The 17347-nt window shown below is 39.7% G+C and overlaps 1 protein-coding gene across 1 annotated transcript in view; it reads right to left on the bottom strand.

Moving 5' to 3' along the window:
* Positions 1-17347, bottom strand: part of RpLP0-like (ribosomal protein LP0-like) — a 49954-nt gene that overhangs the window by 26402 nt on the left and 6205 nt on the right. Inside the window, exon 2 of the mRNA XM_067154347.2 lies at positions 9987-10149. Within this exon, the coding sequence (XP_067010448.1) occupies positions 9987-10149 (163 nt within the window). The remainder of the gene's footprint in view (positions 1-9986; positions 10150-17347) is intronic.

Raw genomic sequence — 17347 nt, 5'->3', positions numbered from 1 at the left:
TCTAATAGTTCTTAAGTCTTTATTTACGGAAATAACAATTATTTGAGATTCAGATTTGGCTGATGATGCTCTATAAGGGAGCGAAACATGTCCCAATAACATTATAATGTATTGAACAGGTGGATTCATAATAAAACTTTATTGTTGTATATCAACAGATTTCAATACGGATTAAAACATGAGATTAGTCACTTGCAAAGACTACAACAGGTGGACCTCTAGGATGGTTCACTGGAGACCATGGGAACACAAGAGAGGCATTGGAAGACCCCAGAAGAGATGGCTCAATGACAAAGCTGTTGGCTGGAACACGCTGGTTCCAAGTGGCTCAAGACCGAAGACGATGGAAGCATATGGAAGAGGTCTACATCCAGCAGTAGATTGAAATAGGCTAGAAAAGAAGAAGACAGCAAAAGCTCAATTTTACAAGGAAGAAAACGTTTTCACGGCCCGTACTTGTAGACATAATATGGGCTTTTCGGCTTATGCCATGTCAAGAAAACAATATTTTTCAGGAAACTTTCCTCCGTGTCTTCAGAAGTAAATCTCAACTGTCCATGAGGAAGACTTCTATAATAATGAGCGTTTGAATTCAAAAATGCTTTACCGTCGGAGCTGTAGTGGTATTCTTCGGGATTCCTGGCAGTCTCACTCGTTCGGGGAAGAATAAAAGGATAAACTGTACATAACTATGAAGTGAATGAAAGGTAATCTACATACAGTATATAAAAACGCCAACATTAATGTTTTACAAAACTCAAGCTCTTAAACCGGAGGGAGTTAACATATTGGAGATTCCCATACTTGAATCTGCTACCCTTCAATACTAGGGTAAGCCATGATTATAACTTTTGGAATATTTAGAAAGATCACATTTTCTTCTACATAAAAACGAGTTTTGATTATCATAATAGTGCAGCAATTTTTAAATATAAATTTATGACGATAATACGTTTTACAAACAAAAAATTGGATGCAGCTATGGAAGCCAGTTCGGTTAATATTTCGAAATCTGTCTAATATGTGGATACATCTACTGAAACACACTAATACAGATTCCAACCTAATTGGTCAATTGGTACCGGTATCCTTGTTTACGACCAGTAATTTGATTTCCCACAGTTCGTTGTTTGACAGCCGGGTTGCATCGAGTTGCTGCAGGTTGTCATCTGTATACGGGAAACACGCACATTTTTAGGGAAGTGGTATAAAACTAACGTTACGCTTCACACCAATTTGAAATTGGCTCATTATCTACATTTACTTGCCTGAAGAGCCAGAATCATAATGTTTACTTAGTGTGTAATTGTTATCCTTATCCTCATTTTCAGAACTCACGTCTTCCATAAAAACATTCATTATGGATTTGTTGCTGAAATTTCATACAAATTATACAAACAAGCCTGTCTCTTGAACAACCCACACTCTTCCAGTCTGCATGTACCGTATGTACTTTCCCGCCCATTTCACAGCTGAGAGTCAACAATAATGCAACCCCAGGTTATGTAGGAACGTGGTCGTGTTATCAATGCCTTGAAAGAAGAGCTCTCAACTTATGCTCATAACTCATACTTATTATGCTTATAGAAGCATTCAACAGTATGCTAGTGAAGTCACAGCTCTCAAACTGCAGCTACTACTTTTTAGATACAGTGAAAACATTCTCCGTCAGCAGCAACGAAATAGGGCTCCCGTAGTTTCTATGTGTGCTGTCTCCAATGTGAGGTTTGTACCAAATTCTTTCAAATCGTCTCAATAGTACAGGCAAAATCTTGCATTTCTTGAAAAGTCAATGGAAATATATTTATTTCAAGATCAAATCATTAAATGATCACTCAAATAACTGCAGGCAAAGGCTTAACCTAACCCACAACACATTTTGTACTTAGTACGTTGCTAAGAGACGAACACTTTCATTAATGATCATTATCTGTCAAGCCAGAGAGTATACACTTCCTCTGATGATGCAAGAATACTATTCTCTACTAGATACTCTTTGATTTTCTGACCTTTCCCAGCTTCTGAATATACTTAACAGATGGCAGAACGTTCTTAATAACTTACACGTGGTTAAGATAAAACAGTCTACGTACGTACAGGTGGGAAGGTATCAAGTCGACTAGCCTTTTGTATGACCATTAATAAAATGCAGGGACAAATGCTTGAAAAAGTGGGTACTCTACTTACCCAAGCCAGTATTCAGCCACAGTCAATTGTATCTTGCACTATCTTGGGCAAGATCGTCTGAAAATATTAAGATCTAGATACGGCTGAAGCACAGAGAATATTGTACAGTAAGAAGTGATATAAACTCATCATTTCCCCTTATCCAGCTCCTGCCGGGTTGGGGTATTTATGGCACTTCATCTTCCTTTTTCCTTCCACCATTCCTCATCCACGATCTTGTCCCAGTCTGAAATTCGTCTTCTTATGCTGCTCTTCATTTGATTCAATCCACCTTGTTCTAGGTCTTCCTCTTGCTCTCTTGCCCTCACAATTTGCCTCTAGTATCTGTATTGGAATTCTATTCTCCTCTATCCTCTTTACAAGTCCAAACCACCTTAGTTTATTCAACTCTATTTAGATTTCCTATCCCAGCTTCCTTTCTAACATCTTCATTTCTCACTCTGTCTTTCCTATCATACTTCTTAGGAATTTCACCTCACTGGCTTGAATTCTACTCTATTGCCTGCTAATCAAAGTCCAAGTCTCAGCTGCATAAGTCGGTACATTTTGTAGATTATCTCTTTACTTTTCCTTGGTACTTCTTACACTTTGGTAGAATGCATTACCCTGCTGTACCCTCCTGCTAATCTCCATATCCATCCTAGCATTTTGCATTAATTCACTTCCTAGGTATTTAAAGCTGTCCACAATTTATAGACTGACTTCCAATTTTCACAGTGCCCTTTCTTTTGCCTTTCCCCTCTTGACATCACCATGGTCTTGCTTTTCTCTGAACTGATTTTCATGCCATACTTCCCAATTTTTTCGTTCAGTACTTCTAGTTGTTGCACTTCTTTACTGTTCTTTCCCCAGATCACATCATCATCTGCAAATAACAGTATCTTCATCTCTATCTCCATAGGCTTCCTTTGTTTCCTTTACAATTTTGTCCATGACCATAATAAACAAGAGGTGACAGCCCACTCCCCTGTCTTAGTCCAGTCTTATTCCTAAACCATTCTGTCTTTCCAACCAGGGTTAGTACCCTGCTAACAAGGGGGCATGAAGTTATAATATTTCTTTTTTCTTGGGAGCTGCTTTACGTCGCACCGACACAGATAGGTCTTATGGCAACGATGGGACTGATTCAAATTCAAGCAAACACGCCCTTGATATTAATAATCGATGCCATGCCACCCAATACTCGCTACGTGTGGAATAACTGTGGTTTGTTTACTTCTCGCAGAGGACGTGCTCGGGCAGTCCACAAGGCTGCCAGCTTGTCTACTTAGGAACGAACATAAGCACTAATTTGAGAGGTAAATTATGACTTTTTTCTTGTCATGCGGACAGAATTATCCGTGGCCAAAGATAAACGGCTCTTAAAGGAAATGTGGCCTCAAGGGGGCCACTGTTTTCACGACAGAGATTGGCTTAACTCTCTTGGTGGTAGGCGGTAGTGCAAGCACCCTCCCTTTAAATTGCCAGAGCCGAACTGGTCGGCCTTTAACAATCCAGTCGGAAGTTGCCAGAGCCGATTACATCGGCCGGCTTAAAATTCTGTGATATACATAATTTTGAGGCAACCTATAGTGACGTGCATACTTTTGTTACAACCTGTAGTAAAGGGGCTACACGTTGTGTGCCTGGCCTTGCTTTGACAGTTCTAAGAGGGTGTTACACCTTTCACAAGAGTCGTTTCCTGTGTTTACAAATACCGCTAACCGGTCAGTAAGAGATTGCTCCTTGCAGTGAGTGGATCTGTGACAGGAAAATGGCATGTTGTTCACGCGATATTTTTTCAGCAGGTACTGATGAGAAATTAATGCAGTATTTGGAACAGTGCAAAGTTAACGCGGATGATTTATCGGATAGCGATAGGGAATTTAGTTCAGAGAGTAGCGACGAAATTATACTGGACACGTCCATGGAATCACCACAGCTGAAGAAGAGACGTTTAATTGTGTCTAACAGCACTAAAGCTACTCTGAGTATGGTGGTAGATGAAACTAGTGATAACGAATATGATGATGGTGTGTCTGGAGAACACTTTGTGGAAATTTGTCCCAATGAACCCGACAACATTCCTCAACCACCTGTCTCCTTCAAGGAGGTTCTTGGACCTAAACATGCCCTACCGTCTGATTCTCCGCCCATATCATACTTCAATTTACTTTTCACTTTCTCTCTGCTAAACCTCATAGTCACATATTGTCCTCTATCATTACCTAAATGCCGGTCTCCGTCGGCCAAGTGTAGCGTGCCTGCCTCTGACCCGGAGGTCACGGGTTCGATTCCTGCCCAGGTCAAGAATTTTCGCCTGGTCCTGAGGGTTGGTTCGAGGTTCACTCAATCTAAGTGACCCTAAGTGATTGCAATTGAGGAGATATCTGAGGGTGAGAGGGTGACACCGATCTGGAAAACCAAGAATAATTACTGAGAGGATCCGTCTCACTGACCATGATTCACCTCGTAAACTGCAGGTACCGAACTGAGCAGTGGTCGCTAAGTAGGCCAAAGCAAATCATGGCTTTAGTGCCATACATTTCTTAATTTCGTAAATTCTGTTGTATTGTAAAATTATTTTTCTAATATATACTACAACCGAAAACGAGAAACTATTTTTTCTGAAAACAAGGAACTATAATATCAACTACTATTTTTTACTTATTTAGTAATTCAGAATTATTTTAATAGTGTGCTGTCCGCACGTAGAAAATTTGTTGTCAGTATTTGCCAAACATCGATACATACACGCGAATTTTATTGGTGAGTAAAATTGTCTTGTTTTTTAGTGACATATGTTTGAATTTTTATTTTTTATGTTTTTATTTATCTCGTTCAAATTAGTTATTCTATAGAATTCTATTTAGAAATACATTATACATAATTACATATATTCTTTTGTATTGTAAATTATTTTTTCGAAGTAGATATTGAGAGAGAAAGTGCGAAAATATTTTTCTCTTCCTAAAAATAAACGTTATCGACAACTATAAATCAACAATAAAACATCTTTGACTCTTTATATCACTCCAAACCAGTTTCTTATTCTACGTAGTCGATATGTAGAAAATTTCATGACGGTATTTGCTATACACCGGTAGATATACGCGAATTTTAAAAGACATCTATTTCCACTGAAAACGGCCTGGCACTTTACAGTAGTAGAGTGGAGGTGGAGCTCTGGCCTCTTCCAGCTGATGGGGAGCGGCCGACCAGATCGGCTCTTGCCTACAAGAGGGTTAAGGCAATTGTTCCGTAAGCGAGTATGGTATGGTACGACTCAGAAGATATTGCACACACTACAGAAAGAACATGGTGTGCCCTACACGATGCAACAGAAGTTTCACAAACATGGCAGCTACACAAGGCTGCCAACCTATGAATATCTAGTGACAAGACCGCTTGTGTGGACAGGTTAGGTCGGCTAGTATTCTGCATGACAACACAATTGGGCTGGATTGGTTAGGTCCGGCTAGTGACAAGGAAATTGGGCTGGATTGGTTAGGTTCAGTCAGTGACAAGACCACTGGGCTGGATTATAGGAAAGTCCCTCAATTTATGTTCATCTACACACTTTTCCAACAGAGACTGAATGATAAAAAATATATCTTTATTACGGTGGGGGATAAAATTTCACCGAATGTGGTAACCCTATGGCCACTGATCATGTGACCTCTAGCGCGAAAAATAATTACATAGACTCCTTCACAGCCGACCACAGCTGATCGAAGCTGGCCAATAAGAACAGAGAGATAATGGTAGCAATTCGTTCTTCTGTGCTCTCTCTCGCTTTCAATTCTCCTACATAAGCAAGAATACTTTTTGGGGCAGGATGCTGTGTTTCTAGCAAGCATAGAGGAAGGATCTCTCCCCTCTCCTACTTCAGGTAATTTTCAATCATTCCTAACGATTCCCAACACCGGCCCCCCTATGGAAACATCACCGATTAGCTTTCTTTCTTGCCGTACAGATAACATGCACTGTGCCAGTGCTTTTATTCTGCCAGTGTTGGTAATGCAATGTAATTAACATCACTGACAGTACTTTCATACAGTCTCAAAACCACAACACCAAGCTCGATAGCTGCAGTCGCTTAAGTGCGGCCAGTATCCATTATTCGGGAAATAGTGGGTTCGAACCCCTCTGTCGGCAGCCCTGAAGGTAGTTTCCCATTTTCACACCAGGCAAATGCTGGGGCAGTACCTTAATTAAGGCCACGGCCGCTTCTTTCCCACTCCTAGCCCTTTCCTGTCCCATCGTCGCCATAAGACCTATATGTGTCGGTGCGACGTAAAGCAAAAAAACACCCACAACACTGACCAAACTCCAGGCAGCTGAAATGAAATTCCTATGCACTATGATCCAGAAAACCAGGAAAGAAGATTAGGAATGAGAAAATTAAAGAAGTAGGAACAGATGATTCTCTCCTCAATAAGATTCAGATATCAAGACAGAAGTGGTTTGGTCACATGAAGAGGATGCCAGTTAACAGAACTGCAAGGAAGGAATTTGACAGAAAAGTAGAAGGAAGACTATCCGTGAGAAGGCCACGAAGGAAATGGATAGATTTAGTTAAGAACAATGTACTGCTGAGAGGTCATGATTGGGACAAGTTGGTGGAGGAAGAATGGTACAAGGACAGGATGAGATGGAGTAGGCTCATATACCACACCCGGGAAACTGAAGATGGTTTAGGATGATGATGATGATGATGATGGGAATGATATCACATTCTTTTAACATTGGCCAATAGCAAATAGCTACTTCAGCAATGGACAATGGTGGGTGATGCTCTTTATTAGGTAATACAGTGGAACCTTGATTATCCATTCCCGGAAACTAAGTTTTCCTGGATTATGCGTTCAAATTACGTAGTCCTGCGAGCATCGTAATTAAATCACGTTGTAAAAATCCTGCAGTATCCATTCCTGGAAGAAACAATTTCCCAGATCAACCGTCCAAAAATTTCAGTCCCATCAATGCTAAATCCTCAATCAAGCGTTTTTCAATAAACTGTATCTCACAAAAGGATGGCTACGGCATACTTATGGATCTTGGCGTTAAGGCCCCATCATAGCGATAAGTACAGCAAGTACCGGTACTGTACTGGAAAAGCCATCGGCGGTGAAGTTGTGAAAAGGACCATCTTAGCATCGCATTCGGGTGGTATTGTTTAGAGAATCTCTGAAATCATAAAGCAAAGAGTGGCCACAACAATTGTAAGGAGATACAGCGCATTTCGACATCTCTACTCGAGGACGGAACGAGTTTCGCCAAATGTTCGCACTTATAGAATGTCCAAATTTTGTCCTATATTTTTACTTTCCTTGACTGTATTGTTGAACAGGTCTTCAGCACTTTCCTCAGGGCACTGTATAGTAATTGAGCTTTCAGGCAGGAATCGAAACTGCTCCTTCTTAACACAAATCTAGTATTTTAATATTATCGTACACAATTATGTTATTGAGACCAGAACAGATGTTGCACCTTACATACTAAGTCATGGGAGGTCTTTGAATGCCTATTACTGTTTTGGTCCTAATATAAGACCGGCAATTTTACATTTTCGTGTTAAAATGTAAAAAACCACAGTCGTTTTATGTGCGCATGTTACAATTAAATGGTTTCTATCATTTCCAACTAGTACTGACATGTGCAGTGAGCACACTTTCCAGATGACCTCAAGGTCATGAATAACTAATTTCTGAAGGTCTGATGATTTTTTTTCTCTTTCCAATTTGATTGGATTAGTGACTGGCAGAATATGATATAATGCATTAGAGAACTTTTGAGAATCGATACATTCGAAACCATGTTTTTGAGTTCAACATAACCTTTAAAAGTTGATGTAGGCTTAATTTACGCTGTACAAGATTTCCAGAAACTGACTACGAACAGTGTACCGGAGACCAAATTACAATATAAGATTAAGAAAAGAAGGGATTTTGCCATCATGTTGGGTATTAAATAACACTAGAATTTTTATATTGTTCTCCCACCTATTCAATACAATACAATCTTAAAAGTTAGGACTTTGTCCTTATCAAAATATTAGCATAAAATTGATACATTAGATGGTACATGTTTCACCTATCAATTGTAGGCATCATCAGCCATACTTTACATTATGAATAGATCAGGTACCTGATTGGGAATGACTTATGAATACTGTTAAAATCTATCTCTTGTAAAATGGATTGGAGATCGTTAAACAACTAATACAAAATAAAATGTGGTATACTATTACTTAACAATATTGTGTTAATATTTGAGTCTAAAAGGGTGACATTCATTTGAAGGTTTTTAACAGTATTCATAAGTCATTCCCAATCAGGTACCTGATCTATTCATAATGTCAAATATGGCTGATGATGCCTACAATTGATAGGTGAAACATGTACCATCTAATGTATCAATTTTATGCTAATATTTTGATAAGGACAAAGTCCTAACTTTTAAGATTGTATTGTACTGAATAAGTGGGAGAACAATATAAACATTCCAGTGTTATTTAATACAAATACTTTCAATATGGACCCAAAAATGAATTTTATCATGTGTAATATCATGTTGGGTGCTTTATTTTATTAGATGTGAGAATTAAACGCTACGTGGGGTCGATTGTAGTTTGGCTTGGTGTTATTAGATTTTTTGAAGAGTTTGAATAATCAGAGTTGCTGAACTGAAAGAAGTTTTCACGGGACACTGACGAAGTTTCCCCTGCAAAATTGAATATAAAGTATTGAGATTTTGAACTCGCGTACCGGTAATTAATGTTTGATGCCGGTTTCACAGTTTAATTTGCCTGCCTCTCATCCAGAGGGCCTGGATTTGATTCGCGGCCAGGTCAGGCGTTTTTGCCTGGATATAAGGGCTGGTTCCAGGTCCACTCAGCATACATGATTACCTTTAATTGAGGAGCTATTTAATGGTGAAATGGCGACCCCGGTCTAGAGAGCCAGGAATAATGGCTGAGAGGATTCGTCACACTGACCATGGGTCAACTCGTAATCTGCAGGCCTTCGGGCTGAATAGCGGTCGCTTGGCAGGCAAAGGCCCAATGGGGCTGTAGTTTGGTTTGGTTTAGTTTAGGAGTGTTTGTAAGATTATAATTAGCGGTATACATATTTCATTTTTGTGAAGTTTAGCCAAATTCTTGATGGTTTTCCTTCATTCCCGGATTTTCCGTTTTCCTGTGTTGTACTTTTTTTTTTTTTTCATGGTCCCTCCCAAAACGGAAAATCGAGGTTCCAATGTAAAAGTAAATGTACTTCTGCGGGTGGGCAGTGGGTTCCTAGACATCGCAATGAACACATCTCTCCTCTGTAAGGAATTTAATGTAAAATTTGCATAATTTATACTTCCTTAAAATGTTCCAAACGCTGGGTGGCAAGGTGTCAACTTTTGCCCCCTTGTTCAATTGGAGATTATTTCCACATCTAGTAAGTTGTGAAGGGTGAACTTTTGCAGTCACATAAATTCCACTTAAAAGTTTGATTAGTTCTTTTAATCTTTATAAAAACCAGCTTAAACAAACCATGAACGACCTCTAAAGCTGAACTGCAGGAATGCAGCAGACATGCATACTCCGTATAATGCAGCCCTGTCTTCCCCCATCTGTTGAGTGCAATCTGTTTCACAAAAGAAATGACTTGTTCAGTCACCAGAAGTGCAAGCATAAACAGCACTGAATGGAAGTGGTTTCTAAGCAGGAGAAAATTATTTACTTGGTAACAGCCGCTGCCAAGATTTTAATAGCATACAAGTCAAACGACAGACAGACAGACAGACAGGAAATCAGAACAGTTTGTCACCTGCTATGCCTCCATTCCGTTCGGAGGTCTTTAAGTTTACCATTCCTCATATTTTGGATGGTAAATACAAATATACGAGAGAAGTTCTGTACACATCGTCTGATCTCGTCCACAAGCTGCTGCCGGAAAAGTAGCCCCTTCTTTGCAGTTTTGGTCAGGGATACTGAAACAAAAAATAAATAAATTGACATTTAGAACCATACAGATTGTATTCATTTCACAATTACTCAATCCTGTACAGGAATAGGCGTGTTCAGCACCCAGTGTACCGTGCTCCAACATGCTTGCGTTTTCGGAGACCAGAAGAGTTCTACCAAGAAGTTCCTTTCTCCCCCCCCCCCCCCCCCCCGGTAGATGACCCAAGTGCCTTCTTTTCTTGACACTGTACAACCCTCCCTTTGTGTTCTTTTATTCACTGTTTACAAGCCAATTTTGGCGCTTCTCAAACCGAGTGAAATAGCAAGTGACTGCGGTTGTGTAGTAGACAAAGCTTGAAATAAGAGTACTGGTGGATTTTGTAGTAACAGCGATTCTAGAAGAAATATGCAATGTTTTGCACAATAACAATTCAGGTGATTATATGATAGCTTCACATAGTGAACAGTAATCCGGACAGGGAATATGACACTGAGTCCTTTCTACCATACATGGGATCAAATATTTGACGTAAGTACGACTGCAAATGAAAACAGTGAGAACAATGTCATGTTTTTTGTAAACTTTTTTTCAATGATTTCTTTAATAAGCACTAACATTGAACTCAGCTGTCAAGTAGGCAGCTTTATAAAAATGGCAGGGTTCCAGCAGTGGCGAGTAGCTCAGGCAGCTAATGTTAAAACCCTTTAACGCTCGCATTAATTTAAGCTTAGTTTGTGTACAAGAACAGTGATTAATATGTGGACACTTCATATTGAGCCTTATTGAATTTGGTGTCATGTGCAGTATTTCAGTGGCTTAATATTTGGCCACTTTCTGTTCTGAGTATTGTTTCTTGCACTGTGTTGCCATCTGGGATGAAAGTGGCTAAATATTTACACATCGAGCTCTTGCGTACCTAGTAGTATCATGTGTTCTGTATATTCTCACTTTCTTGCTATTTATCGAGTGTTTCTGGAGTGTGTGCCAAATTATATCCCAATATTCATATTTTTATATAAATATAATGATTCTTATACTTTTTCATTACCGAATAAGTCAATTAAAATGCACATTATATATATATATATATATATATATATTTTTGGATAATGTTCTGAAGCACAATGTTTGGTTCTATTAAAATTAAGATATTAAACACACGTGATAGTCCATTAAAATATCAATCTTGTTTGTTGTTTTAAGGGGCCTAACATCGAAGGTCATCGGCCCTATCACAATCTAGCTCCTCTTGTTGGTGATGATGATGTTGACAATTTTTAATTATAATCATTTTAATGTGTTTTTGTCTTTGTCTATTGTACTTATTCTTACGATTATTCGGCTGATGATGTCCACAAGATGGACAAAATATGTACTGATATTTGTAAATTGTTAATTAAATAAAAAATCTTTTAGTACTGTAAAGGTGGAACCTTTGAATGTACCTTTTGAAAAAGTGTATAAAGAACAATACAGGCTTTGTAATGAAATTTATTTTATGCAATAATGATTTTTAACCATTCACAATAACCCATGTGGAGCTAACAGCTAATAGTGCACATATGTAGCCACCAGCCCGTCAGCACAATTATGAGCAGTGCCTAAATATTTTCAAGTTTGTTTGAAAGGGTTTTATGAAAAAATATCAAATCAAATTACATCCAACAGTTACCTCTGCTACAAACAGAGCACGCGCACACGCGCACGCACACACACACGCGCGCGCGCGCGTTCATTAAAAACAGAACACCTTGAAAGACTAGAGAAGGAAGTTCACATTCACAGGACATGTTCATTAGTATTTTCTGCAGAAACAATTAGCATTTCAGTCACCTAGGTTCAGTGTGTCCTGTTGCTCAGTAGTTCTATGCGTGATGGCATCGGCATTGACATTGACGCGTATAAGGCGCAAATGGCATACTGGGGTATAGCCAACCATGCTGCATTCACCTGGTCCCACAGTTCCTCTTTGGTGGTTGGCATTGGGTCACAGCACCGCACCCATCGTTTCACCACAGCCCACACATTTTCGATTGGCAACAAGTCCAGTGATCGGGCGGGCCAGGTCAACATTCTGACATCCTGTGACAACAAGTCACGTGTTTGTGCAGCAATATGTGGTCGCGCATTGTCATGCTGAAATATGGCGTCTGGGGTGTCGTGCAGAAAGGGTATGGCTACGGGTCGCAGGATTTCATTAACGTAGTTCAGACTAGCCACAGTGTCCTGGACACGCACCAACTGTGATTTGTGGTTGTACCCAATAGCATCCCACGCCATAAGGCCTTGAGTTGGCGCTGTATGTCTTGTGCGAATGCAGTCAGTGTGATGCCTCTCCCCCTGTCTGCAGCAAACCAAAATGTGGCCATCAATTTTATACAAACAGAACCTGAATTTGTCCGAAAACACTATCTGTTGCCATTCCTGTTCCCAGTGATGGCGTTCCATACACCATTTCAGTTTAGCATGTTCATGCACATTAGTCAAAGGTAGGCAGAGAAGCGGACGACATGCCAGTAACCCAGACCATAATAAACGGTGACGGACTGTCACTCCTGATAGTGTACGATGTGTTACACTGTTGTGCCTTGAACTGACATCGCTGACAAAGGGAATGGATGATTTTCCCAAAACATGTATGTTAAAATAATTTTCTATCATTATAAGATGTATTGAAAAGGTGGACTCAAAATTAAATGATAATAGTTTTTTTAATAGATTCAGACAAGTCAATACAGGATAATATAAAATACCATTTATGGTTAAGTTATCAACAGAGCTGAGGACGACTCAGATCTGTCCAGCAATGCCATTAGAATGAGGTGTCAATCTTCTCGGTGTGTGTGTGTGTGCGCGCGACCAGACCCATCCCGTCGTGTTCTACGGCCTTCTGTGAACCATTCTGTGGCAGTGGGAAAGAAGTAGGGGACTGGAAATAATAATAATAATAATAATAATAATAATACCGGGCGAGTTGGCCATGCGCGTAGAGGCGCGCGGCTGTGAGCTTGCATCCGGGAGATAGTAGGTTCGAATCCCACTATCGGCAGCCCTGAAAATGGTTTTCCGTGGTTTCCCATTTTCACACCAGGCAAATGCTGGGGCTGTACCTTAATTAAGGCCACGGCCGCTTCCTTCCAACTCCTAGGCCTTTCCTATCCCATCGTCGCCATAAGACCTATCTGTGTCGGCGCGACGTAAAGCCCCTAGCAAAAAAAATAATAATAATATTGCACTGAAAATTACTCACATGTGCAGGACTCCATTTTCAATATTATTAGGTCCCGAAATGTTGCATTCATAGTGATTTTGTGGGTAATATTGGTAATAATTGCACATAAGAAGTATGAGGATATATTTATGATAGCCATCTTTGTTTCCAGAGATGTTATAGTATAGACTGGTTACTTTGACTTTACAGCAAAGCACGAAATTTCACATACGTGAGCAAAGCATGGAAGTTACAATGCACAGCATGGATGTTACAACTCTAATTTAGTAGCTCTAATTTATCTTTACAAATTCAAGCCAAGCTCTGTCATTAGAACAGTGGCCCCATGTTCAGAGGCTCTTAACTATCGCCGCGGCGCATACTGCCAGCATGGCAAGAAAAGGTATAATTTAGTACTGTAACCTATCTTTGCAAAATCCAGACCTAGGTCATGAGAACACAAGGGGGCCACACTCCCTTCGAGAGGCTCTTAACTATCACCGCGGCGCATACTGCCAGCATGGCAAGAAAAAAAAAAAAAAAATTTAGTAGTTGTAACCTATCTTTGCAAAATCCAGGCCAAACTCTGTCATGAGGACAACATCTCTGCATTGCAACTTCCATGCTTTATTGTTTTAACTTCCATGCTTTCCTCACCTTCGTAAGTACTATGCTTTGCTGAAAAAGTCAAAGTAACCAGTCTATACCATAACATCTCTGGAAACAAAGATGGCTATCATGAATACATCCTCATACTTCTTATGTGCAATTATTGCCAATATTACCCACAAAATCACTATGAATGCAACATTTTAGGACCTAATAATATTCAAAATGGAGTCCTGCACACATGCGAGTAATTTTCAAATGCAATATTATTAATATTTCCAGTCCCCTACTTCTTTACCGGAGCCCCATTCTGTATACACCCGTTGCACTGCCGACACACTTCTTCCCACACGAGCAGCAATTTCCCAGATGGATGCATCACGTTCTCTCATGCCATTAACGTGCCCTCTTTCAAACTCTCATTTGACAGTACAGTTCTTGCACACTCCTACACGTTTGCGCAAGTCACACTGATCCATTACCTTCGGTTTATAGCAACAACAAGAGCAGCAGGCACATTTTACCAGTCGGTGGTGATGCGCTGAGTTATCGATGTGGACCTTGGACCTGAGGGCAGACATGGTTCAAATGCTAATCATTTCTTCAGAAAATACTAATGCACATGTCCTGTGAATATGAACTTCCTGTCTGAAGTCTTTCAAGGTGTTCTGGTTTTTATGAACATGAGAGAGAGAGAGAGAGAGAGAGAGAGAGAGAGAGTGTGTGTGTAAATCCCACTCAGGGAAAACTTATGTGGCTAAATATTTAGTCAGTGCCTTTAAAGTGTTAACCTGCCAACCTGGTGAATAATGACAACACTACACTAAAAGCAGGAGACATGATCCACCTTGTCAATACAAAAAAAAACAAAAAACAAAAACTATTTAATACATATTTCAATACATGTTTCAAAAAAACACAATTCTCTTCTTCACTAAAAAAATATTTACCAAAACCCAATTACTTGATTTGAATGCCATAGGCCATTAATATGGTCAAGTTTATAGATTCTGGTAAATAATGTCATTTCTATTTTCCGACAGTTATGAGCACCTGCGCTGCCTCCCACTCCATCCCACTTAGTGAACATTATGAAACTTTCAATAATGCACGGGAACCATTACTGTATTTAATTCTCTCCACTGCAAATGTTTTTACACAAAATTAAAAGCTGAAGGCAGGGTTTTATGAAAGTGGATGTATATATCTCCCTCAGTATACACTGTCCTACGAAGGAAGTGCGCAGTGGTGTCCCTGGCGCACTATAGTTCCGTTTCTATGAGTTTTGACTTGATAGTTAACCGGAAGAGAGAGACAATGGTACCAAATTGTTACAAGAACAAACAGTTGATTCATGACTCACAATAAGAGTGGAAATACGTATACAGTACAGTCTCGTTAATCCGAACTAATTGGGACCGGAGTCTGTTCGGATTATGAAATTTTCGGATTAACTGGAAAATATTTTCTAATAATAATGTTATTGTTTTTACGTCTCGCTAACTACTTTTACGGTTTCCGGAGACGCCTAGGTGCCGAGATTTTCTCCCGCAGGAGTTCTTTTATGTGCCAGTAAATATAATTACACGAGGCTGACGTATTTGAGCACCTTCAAATACCCCCGGACTGCGCCAGGATCAAATGACATTAGCGAGTGGATGGAAGCTGACTGTCATCAATTACAAAGAGACCAAGAAATTGTAGCTATGGTGGAGACAGAATCTGGAGTTAAGGAACAGAGTGACGATGAAGAAGACCACAATGAACAACTAGTGTTACATTCAGTTGCCGCGGCCGCCTTAGAATTTGCCATATGCTATGACGAGCAACACTCCGCTGCTACGCCCACTGATGTGATGTTTATGAGACGCTGGTTTAACAATGCATCTTCAAGTAGGTTCTAATCACTACGGCAAAATAAACTAACAGACTTTGTAAAGATAAACGACCAGTGATTGATGGTTTATGATGTGTAATTATGTTTACATTAAGTTATTCTAATGAAATATGACTAATCAAATGCAAGTAAATCTTCATTCCATAATGTTTTTTTCATTTCAATAAGGAGAACTTTTTTTAAAAATTGATTATTTCAGTTTGGATTAACCGGACTTTTGGATTTACGGGGTTCGGATTAACGGGACTCTAGTGTACTTGAATATACATCGAGAATCAATTATTCTTTATAACAACATGCATAACTCGCATAAGATTAACAATAACACATAACATATGTAGGATAAGGCCATAAGATAAAAATAGAACAATGCTCAAGCAGATAAAACGCGAGAAAATGAAATGAAATTTCTACTCCCCATCTAGAAGAGCTCGTGTTGCTAATCAACTCAATTTCTCCTAGGGAAGGAAAAGTTCTACAAAGGGAATACACCACTCATTTCTGAGTCACCATCGGCATTGTCATCGTCTGTTGAAGTTTCACTCTCGCTTGACCGCAATGAGATAATAAAGTCTTCAACATAATCATCTGTGATACTTTCCCCATCCAAAAATTCACTCATCTCGGATTGTCTCTCACAATCTCCACTTACATGGCCTACGATATCCCAAAGAAGTCTTTCAACTTCCAAAGCTTTGAAGAGTTGGTTATTTCAAGCTACATATTCCTTCACTTGGGCCCAAATCAGTTCTATGGCATTAAAATGACAATGGTATGGTGAAAGGCGAACAATGTTATGCCCATGCCTCCTGGCTATTTCATCCACCACGAAAACTGGGTACAGGGGTGTTTAGTTTCACAAGATGCACGAGATCCCCCACTTCCTCATGTCATCGCGAACCGAAATGTTGTGTTCCTTCAACCACTCAATTAACTCATTATTTCTAGCCGCTAGTGTTGGTGCTTTGTCAAGAATGACTGAGCGAACTTGACAAACTGTGGAAAGAACTGAGCATAATACAACACAGAGCTGATAGCACGTGGTTAGAGTAAACAGATCGACAACACTGAAAACCGGAACTAGAGTCTAACGCACTCTATCGGAGCAATCAGTTGCCTACGATTGGCTGTTTATTAATTCACTTAGCCTCCGCCAAAAGGCAGCGCTCAAACGTCAAGCCGAAACTCATAAGAAATGAACTACAGCTGCCGGTGTCTTAGAAAGGTACCCACTGCCAAGTGCTGGCAATTTCACAATTGAAACACCTAAAGAGCTTGAATAGTTTAATATTCACAATCTGGCAGGTCAGTGTGAGAAGAAGAAGCAACAAAGAGGACACAAGGACAAACATGAAAACACAGAATGACAAGAACAATCTCCAAATTTTCACAAACCATCAACCAATAGATAGGCTGTTCTTTCCTTACAAGTTGTTTTACCTCGCACCGACACAGATAGGTCTTATGGCGAAGATGGGATGGGAAAGGGCTAGGAGTGGGAAGGAA

This window comes from Anabrus simplex, chromosome 10 (genome assembly GCF_040414725.1).
Source record: "Anabrus simplex isolate iqAnaSimp1 chromosome 10, ASM4041472v1, whole genome shotgun sequence".
Classification (NCBI taxonomy): Eukaryota; Metazoa; Arthropoda; class Insecta; order Orthoptera; family Tettigoniidae; genus Anabrus; species Anabrus simplex.
This window is presented reverse-complemented; position numbering and strand designations above follow the sequence as displayed.